This window comes from Pseudonaja textilis, chromosome 2 (assembly GCF_049901715.1).
Source record: "Pseudonaja textilis isolate UNSWEBS1 chromosome 2, rPseTex1.2, whole genome shotgun sequence".
In the NCBI taxonomy this organism is placed as follows: Eukaryota; Metazoa; Chordata; class Lepidosauria; order Squamata; family Elapidae; genus Pseudonaja; species Pseudonaja textilis.
Window position 1 is genome coordinate 83,543,081 of NC_141991.1, and position 9,543 is coordinate 83,552,623.

Sequence of the window (9,543 nt, forward strand, 5' to 3'; positions counted from 1 at the left end):
TGTGAAAAGCAAGTAACAATTGGGCAGGCTGGCCCCTTTGTGCAGGTGGAATATGCTTTCATGAGAGATTAATTAGATTGCATTGGATTGGATTCAGATTAGATAGATGATAGAGACAGACAAACAGTATATAGACAAATAAACCCAGTACTCCTTGACTTACAACCATTTTAATGACTATTCAAAGTTATGACAGGCCTGAAAAAGTTACTTATGACCATTCCTCATACTTACAACCATCACAGCTTCCCAGAGGTAATGTGATCAAAATTTAGGTGTTTGGCACCATCATGTATTTATAAGAGTCGCAGCATCCTAGAGTCACATGATTGCCATTTACCACCTTCCTAAGGAGCTTCCAGCAAGCAAAGCCAACCATCATTTCCTTAAAGACAACATGAACTGCTTAACAACTATGCCAATAAAACAAAAGATAAAATTGGCCGTAATTCATTTAAAGATCACAATCTTCAATGACAAAAGTTCTGGTCTCAATTGTGGTTGTAAGTTGAGAACTGACTGCAGATAGATGGTATATATAAATATACCTCATGAATATCTCATAAATATAGAAATATCTTGAATTCTGACATATATGATTACAATAAACTCCCTTTGCTATCTATTGAAAGACCGGAGAATATTGAGATTCAGTGTTGGTATATTACTATTGATTTATTTTGCTACTCACTGACTTATATAACTACATTTTTTATATTATTTCTGAAATTGCATTTATCTTTCACATCTACGATCAAACAAAAATTAAAATAAATATGATCATAAACCAGCAGGAACTTACTTTGTAAATGTGGGTAAGGGTAAGAAAAACATAATTTCAGACATACTGTGAAAACTTAAATGTTGGTATTGTGGACACTGTGTAAGATTTGCCCAAAAAACTGAAAATAAACCTTTTTCAAGCCATAATCCTGAGAACATCACTGACAGGTAACATCATGGAAATAGCTTGCCATTGCCTTCTTTGGGATAGATGTCAGCCTTCCCATTCTCCTTAGTAATCTTCCATCCAAGACCTAACCAAGAGCAATCCTGCATAGTTTCTCAGCTCAGCAAGATCAATGAGTTTGGATTCAAGTAATCCTTGAGTTACTATGGCAATTGAGACCAGAACTGCCATTGCTAAGTGATGTGGTCATAAACATTATGTCATGTGGCTATGTCACTTAGTGATGACAGTCCCTATTGTCATCATTAAGCAAGGACCATGCAAGTCATTGAGCAAGGAAGTCATGTGATTGTGACTTCCTGCTAGCTTCCCCATTGACTTTGCTTGTGGGAAGCTGGCAGGGAATATTGGAACCCATGAACATGTGACTGCAGCTCACTGGATTGTCATAATTGCAAGCTGGATGGGTACTAAGCACCTGGATCACAATCATGTAGGATGCTGCGATGACCTGAACTTTGAAGGCCTATCGTGAGTCCCCTCTCATTCAGCATTGTCACAAGTTTGAACGGATACTGAACGGCTACTCCTAGTCATGACCCAGGAGTTACCTTTATCTACTGAGGCAAATTTTACCAAAACAAAAATTAAAACACATCAAAGAATATTTAATATGAGTATCTGTAGAGAGAATTCTGTACCAGAGACAAATTCCTTATGTGTCTAACCACCACACTTAGCCAAATAAAGTACAGGTAGTCCTTGACTTACAGCCTTTCGTTTAGTGACCATTCAGAGTTACAATGGCACTGAAAAATTTTCAAACTTATGACCATTGCAGCATCCCCATGTTCAAATGATCAAAATTCAGACACTTAGCAACTGATTCCTGTTTACAATGGTTGCAGTGTCCTGGAGTCATGTGATCAGCTTTTGTGACTTTCTGACAAGCAAAGTCAATGTGGAAGCCAGATTCACTTTACAATGTTACTAACTTACCAAATGAAGTGGTTCACTTAACAACTATGGTAAGAAAGGTTGTAAAATGGAGCAAAACTGTTAACTTTCTCACTTAGCAACAGAAATTTTGGGCTCAACTGTGGTCATAAGTCAAGACAGCCTCTATTCCCGTGATGGCGAACCTATGGCACATGTGCCACAGGTGGCACCCAGAGCCATTTGTGCCGGCATGCGAGCTGCAGGCAAACTTACCTCATTGCGCATTTGCGCGCATGTGCGCACCCCACAGCTGTATTTTCGGAAAAACAGGAAATGATGAAATGGGGCTAGATTTTGGCCTACAAAGCTTGTAGAAGTCTGCAGAAGCCTTCCTCAAGCCTTTGGGAGACTGAAAGAGGCCTCAAACTGGCCAAAAATCAGCAGTGAGGCACAGTGCAGGTAAGGGGGTGGCGGGGGTTGGGGGGATTGTGCGCACATGCATACGGGACATGGGAGGGCGCATTGCCTTCTGGGTGCTGGCACGCAATCAAAAGCATGCAAGCACGTGCACAATTTTTGGCACAAGAATCCAAAAAGGTTAGCCACCATTGCTCTATTCTATTCCATTCCATAGAGACTTCAAAATTGATGAATATCACATACAATTACTGATGTGTAAAAAACATACTGAAATCAGCTAAAGAGAGAGATTACAACATCACTTTAGATGCATGTTATGTCTTTAGTTATCTTTTTTTTCAAACAATTGTATTTAAGGGTTAATCCTTAAAAGCTACATAGTAAAGATAATAGATCCTAAATAAAAGCCTTTCACCTAAAAGCAAGAATTTTTTATCCTTGTTGAAAGAACAGTAATTAAAGATGAGAATCTGAATTTGTTTAATCTTATTTAAGCTTTAGCATAAAAATTAAAACATAGAGGAAATTATATGAATCTAGTATAAAGACATCTAATAAAGACATCTTATATATTATTTTTATAATTCTTGTTGCTGCAGTTTCAATCAGAAAACTCCTTTTTCAATCTAACATCAACCGTTTTATAGTGTTTCTTTCCCTGCATTGTATTTCTGATGCATAACAATACTTGGGAAGCACTACTGGAGTTCTGGAACTAGAAGAGTCAGGTATGGAAAATAATCCCTCTCTTAGGTTTTGCACACGCACACATACACACCCTTTGTCATCTGCAGATTTTTAAGAGTTCCCTCAACTCCTTCAATCCAAGTCATTAATAAAATGTTGAAGGGCGGAGGATCCTAAACACAGCTCAATGGCATTTCACTTTAATTTTCTTTCCAAGCTGGCCATTAGTGAAAACTTTTTGGAGAGTCAGTTTGGTGTGGTGACTAAGATGCTGGCCTAGAAACCAGAAGACAGAGTTCTGGTCCCATTTTAAGCATGAAAAACTGGCTTAGTGAGTTTGTGTCAGACACTTTCTCTCACCCCACCTTACCTCACCTTGTTGTTATAGGGAAAACAGGAGGAGGAAGGAGTACTGGTATGTTTGCCACCTTGACTTGTATATGAAAAGACGGCAAGATCAAAATCTAGAAAAAAAATCACAGCAAAAAAATTTCTAATATTTTGTATTGTTCATGTTGTTACATTCTAGGTAGTAAATTATAAAATGAGTAAAACATGCCCAGAGAAGGATAAGAATAAGGTCCAGGGCTCTGGAAACTAATTCCTATGAAATCAAGGAAACTTGGTATCCTTAGCTTTAAGGAGAAGACTATGAAAAGATAGGAAAAATCTCTTCAGATACCTGAAAGGTTGTCATACAAAAGGCCAAGATTTATTGCGTTAAAAACCTTTAAAACAGCATAATATTCTCCAACTATCAAAAGACTAATTTCAACTGAACATGAAAGCAAGGACAGCTTCTTTGTAGTAATGAGTAGCTGAAAAGTAGAACTAATTACCAAGGGAAATGATTGGAGGCAGTCAGACACAAGCTGGACAATCATCAGTCGGAGATGTTTCAATCTCCATTAGATCAGGCAGAGCAGTCATGCTGCAGGTATCATCAGCTAAAGGTCTTACATTTTGTGGCTTCCAGGAGAAATGCCTTCTCTGCCCTGAAGCACACCTTATAGAACATTCTTCCCCACCCCCACCATCCTGAATTAGATCTCCTTTTGATACAGATAGTCTTCAACTTATGATTGCAGTTAGGATTGGATATTTGGTTATAAGTCGCTATAGTTGTAATTTGAAGCACCCACATTTCTGGACTCCAGTGTTATGCTATACTTTGTAAGTCATTAAGCAATTCACCATGGTGGTTAAGCCAATCCAGAGTCATTAAGCAAACATAGGTAAGTGCAAACCCATTCTTCCAAATGGATGCTTTTTGCCAGAAATCACCAAAAAATGCCAGAAACCGCAAATCATATGATCACAGGATGCTGCAACCAGTCAAAGAGAGGCCAGTTGCCAAATGCCCCAAATACAGAAACATGACAATGGGAGGTGGGGGGTGATATTTTATCGTGGTCAGGAGTGATTAATAAGAAATAAAGCACTTGTTCTGGGCCCATGGCAACTTCAAAAGATGTTTCCAGGCAAAAGGAGACTTCTTTGGATGGCTCTATTAATGAGGTGGCAATTTTCAATCCTCCCTTTGCTTATGATTTGTTTGTTAAATGGATTTTTATGTTTTATACCTGTTGCTTTTATCTAATTGTTGTGGAATACCAGGAATTGTTTTTGGTGAGATGGGCAGCTATATAAATTTGATTAATAAATAAAGAGCTGGTTTACCCTATTAAGCAAATTTGGAATCAGTGACCTAAATGGTTGCTTCTAATTCTACAATAGACCTGAGGCACTGCTCATCAAGTGAATTTTATTGAAGCAAGTCAGTCCTAACTTCAATCTAGGGGAAAAGATTGTACATATGCTCAAAACAGATGTGTATTTTTCCAGAATGTGGTCCCAACTAATGATATATGAACTTGATGAGTCATCAGATTTTGTGAAGAGACCTACTTAGTTTGAAAATAGGCAATATGACATTTGGATCACAGAGCAAATCTTATTTGAACAGGGGAAAAAAGGAGGGGAACTTTTTTCCTAAGGCAACTTTACAAACATTAGAATTTTCAGGTAGGTACAAAACAATATGTGATCCACTGGGTCATTGTTACAGAGACAATGGCAGAGCTTCTAATATTCTGAAAAATTTGTTCAAAATTCAGGGAATTATTCAGAAATATGCCTGCACAGTCAAATATCAGGAGCTGATTACAGGAAATGTTTTCCAACTGTCTTGTGTGTGCTAGGATAATTTATGTCATAAAGTATTTTTTAAAATTTGCCATATTTCAATTCCATGGGAGTCACAGGACCTGGATTTTTAATTCTGTAAGTTAACCATTTGACATACCTCAGTTTAAAAGTTCTGCCTTTTTTGCCCAGCTAAAGGTTACAGACATAGAGCTTTAGTAATATACTAGATAACCAGGTCTTCATATATTTGCTTACTAGAGTCATCAATGCCTTCAACAATGGCAGAACTTCTAAGCACTGGAAAGTTCTTTAAAATTCAGGGAGATACTCAGAAATGTATCTGCCTTGAACACAGCCCATGTTGAACTATATAGTACAATCAAACATCAGCAGCTTACCACAGGAAATGCTTTATGACATTTTGTATTAGCAGTATATAGATAGATATGCTTTAATATACTTAAAGCTACTATTCCTTAAGAGGGTGGTCTTTTTTAGCGCTAAAATCATTTGATGTCAGAATCAAAAAATACCACTAAATTCTAGAGGTATTTATCAATGATTGATGACATCATAACTGAATATTTACAAGAAAAGCAGGGAAAGGGCAAGAGAGACAAAGAAAATATTTAGATAGGAGACTAAAATGAGATACAGGAGAGCAGATGATGGACTTTCAAAAAAATGAAAAATATGACCAAAACAAACAGCAATGAATTGACCAATGCCTTACAGGAAGATACAGAATAATTAATAAGACATACATTATGGCAAAATTATACAAAGTCACTGAATGTGATTCTGTTATGTGTATTAGGGCAGATTTCTCCAACTTTTCCAGATTGGCGGCCCAGAGCGGGGGGGGTGATTTTGTAAGGAGGCAAGTGTGTGTACATGCAAGTGCCCACATTCCTGGCGACTTTCACACAAGTGGGGCCATGAGCACCCATGCTGATGCTCATGCAACTGTATGCTCAAACGGAGGTGCACACACCAGCCTGCTACTCATGTGGTCAAGTAGTGGGCTGTGGCCCACAGACTGGGGACCCCTGTGTTAGGATATGAAACAATAAGACGGTATTTGCAAATGAATGCAATTCAAAATCAAATGTGCAGTGAGATTACACTGTTAGAAACACCTGCAGATATCTATTCTCTTACAACAAAAATCAAACAATAGAAACTAAAGAGAGTTCACATGTATAAGGCTACCTGTGAAGTTGAACTAAATTACAGAGCTACATAAAATTGAAGGTGCCTGTTTGCTTAAAATTACCTATCCTTTTATTCAACTTGAATAGAATAGAAAGAGTTTCAAACTAGGTCATCTGATCTTAGCATGATGAGTAGAAATCAGGCAGGGAAGTAGTAATTATTTCTTTTACTTCAATTTCATTTTTAAAAATTCACAACTAGAGGGCAATAAAGTCAGCATATTATGCAATCTATAATTAAACAACTTCTGCACCCTTATTCATATAAAGACAAAAGGAAAGCAATAATTTCTAATATCAGAAATTCACACATTAGGAAGAAATGAATATCCCTCTTTAAAAATGTCCCTTTTAAAACTCTAATCAGAAGCACAATGGATGCAAAAAGGAAGTGCAGTTTTTCTAAGATGCTTTTCCGTCCAAAAATTGTTAGATAGTCTATATACAATATCTTGTTATGTTGAATCTATTGGAATACCAGACACAATGTTTTCAAGTCTTCTCAAACAGAATTATGTTCAGATTACTATAACTACAACTCTTCAGCAAAATATGAACCTTATCCTCTCCTTACAGTTTTTCCATCAATATGAAAAATCCAAGAATTTGTTACATTTTTGTACTGTTAATCTCTCCTTATACAGTGACTCTCAGCAGTTTATAAATGTAAAGATAAAGGCAGAACCACAACACACACATCTGTTACCATCATAACTAAAAAGACAGTGAAAACTTACCATTTCAGAAGCCAACTTCAACTGAAAGTCCAATAATAAGCATTATGAAAAGTACTTAAATCAATATTCAATAAGGGATGCACCACATAAGTTTCAATACTGCTGTACATTTTAATTTCTGCTCCAGGCATCAGTGCCTACTATGTAAGCCTCTCAGCAAAGTAGCCGATTTTCATGCATACAAATTGTCTATGCTCAGCAATCCTTAATTAATAGGAATATCATTCTACAAAAAAAAGAGAAAGAAAAAATACCTGGCTTCCATGAAGGGAAGATTTTCTCTATCTGAATCTCCCTCAATCTGGTTTAACAGTTTTTAAATCACTTGTGCTATTGTCTGTTTCTCCCATTATGTTCCAATGTTCCAAAAGAGTGAAAACATTACACAGCTACTTTCTGTAAGCCATATCTAGCTACTGTAGCATGTGGACAAATTAGGACAAACTCCAAAATAAAAGCAATATGCAAGATTAGCATTTGTCCTCTTTTGTGAACTAACATTGTCTAGACTTGTTACTTGCAGCTTTGGTTATGTAATAACCAAAGCCACAAATGGATTTTAGCATTCTCTAATTTTTCATCACTGCAATCCAGCAAGTTTTACTACTGTTAATCAATGTTCTTTTAGGCCTCTCCCTTAAATAGGATTTAGGAAAGTAAATCCTTGCAAAATATACCAGTAAACTAGTGTATAATGCTAATCTTACCAGAGTTTAAAAAAGGTATCATCTGCCTTCTGTCTAATTTCATTTTTTTGATTTCAACTATTAAAATTAATTATTCCTAGTCCAAATGCATTTTTGAGGGATAGTTTTATTAGTTGAGATCTATGGCTGGAGGAGAATCTATGCACCTCATTTTAATATCACTGTAGCTAATAAGAGCCTGACATTCAGAGCCTCTTGGTTATGCAAAACAGGCATAAAATGAGCATCCCGCCACCAGGAATAGCTAAGTGGGGAAAAACACGCAAACTCACACAAAAGTTCGCGAGCACTTTCTCCTTTCCCCCCCCCAAAAAAAAAAAGGAAGAAAAGAAATCCTCAAAGGCAAAGGAGGAACGAGGGTGACCGCATTTTATGCGAGAGCTGACAGGGAAGCAGAGAGCCCCAGCCGAAACAGGTAAACAGAAAAAGACAGAGGATACACTCGATGGGGATGTTTACAGCGCCAGCTTCGACGCACTGGAAGGCAAGTACGCTAAGGGAAAGCCGAGCTGCACACAAGGGGCTTTGGAGCAGAACCGACTTAAAATGAGAACGACGTTTGATTGCGGCGGCGCCATTTTTCCCTTCCGCGGCTCCACCAGCTGAGCTGTATATACTTTTTTCTGGCGGGCGACGGCTCCGAGTGGCTTTTGTTTCGAGTTCAACACAAACAGCATTCCACCCCCTCCCCTCAGCGTTTCGGCAGCAGAGGTGCTGCTGCAAGGGCTTTTAAAGAGGGCGAGTAACGGACATGTGGCCGCGCTCGCGCTAAACTGCACAAAAACCGTGGGGGTGGGAGTAGCGCTCGCTCGCACTCCCCGCTTTACCTTGCGGAGGTAACTGGCCACCACCTGCTCGAAAGGATATTTATAAACTCTCTGGGCCTCCACGGTCACCCCCATGTTGGGCACGGAGCAGCCGCGGCCCCGTCCTGCAAACTCGGGCGGCGTTTTGGTAGACCAGCCGGTCGCCCGGCTAGGCCCCTTCCCTCCTCCAGGCGCCAGCCCTCGCCGCTGAACTACGTAAAACTTTTATGACGGGCGGCGGCGGCGGCGGCATCGCTTGCAGAACAACCCCGTCCTATAGGTCACAGTGTAAACCCAGGGCCAAACCCGCGGAGAGGGGAGAGTGGTAGGTCGCTCGCCAAGGGAGGACGGAACGCCCTTTTCCAAAAGCGGCGCCTTCTCTCGGGCGTCCCGAACGTTTCTCGGAATTTGCCGCCCGCGACCTCAAATAAAAAGGGGGCAGCGCGGATTATAATTCGGCGCTAAACTGCGCTCTCGACTCCCTTGTTTTTGGTTAAACGTAGAAACGCTGCCTTTAGAGGAAGAGGACTGACGTACGCCCTAACTCGGAAAAACCCGCTCAGAATCCAATTAGGTTTTTCCCACGTGCCTCTCGCCACACCTCCTGCCTCCCCTCTCCCCCGCTCGCGGGTCAAAGTTTGCGCGTCTACTTCGGAGTTCTCAAATGAAAGAGAGGCGATTCCCTCCGGGTTATCCCCTCGGCTACTAAATCACTAAAAAGGAAGCGGGTCGATGCAGATATAAGCACTAGCGTCCTCGTGGGGAAACCGTCCCACAGAGCCATGAATTCGGAGCGACTCGGGATCGACCCGCGTTCGAAGGCGATTTGGAGCTTAAGAAGGCGCTCGAGGTACGCCTGCCGGCAACTCCATAAAGAAGCATTCCGTCGAGTCGCCCGGATCCTGCTGCTCGCTTTCCCAAAGCGGGGATATTTTACGGACGTTGCCGGCAGATGCTATGTGGGTGGCGACGGCA

At 40.0% G+C, this 9,543-nt stretch overlaps 1 protein-coding gene across 5 annotated transcripts in view; it reads right to left on the reverse strand.

The window, feature by feature from the left end:
* Positions 1-9,131, reverse strand: part of PRELID2 (PRELI domain containing 2) — a 107,320-nt gene extending 98,189 nt beyond the window's left edge. For 4 of the 5 annotated variants that reach the window (XM_087924487.1, XM_087924483.1, XM_087924485.1 and 1 more), the window contains exon 1: positions 8,590-9,131. In XM_087924487.1, coding sequence (XP_087780613.1) covers positions 8,590-8,664 — 75 coding nt within the window. In that variant the 5' untranslated portion in view covers positions 8,665-9,131. Of the gene's footprint in view, positions 1-7,309; positions 8,033-8,589 lie in introns of those variants that run through there. The other variant, XM_026696414.2, reaches the window with a different exon arrangement.
* Between the last annotated feature and the right edge of the window lie 412 nt (positions 9,132-9,543).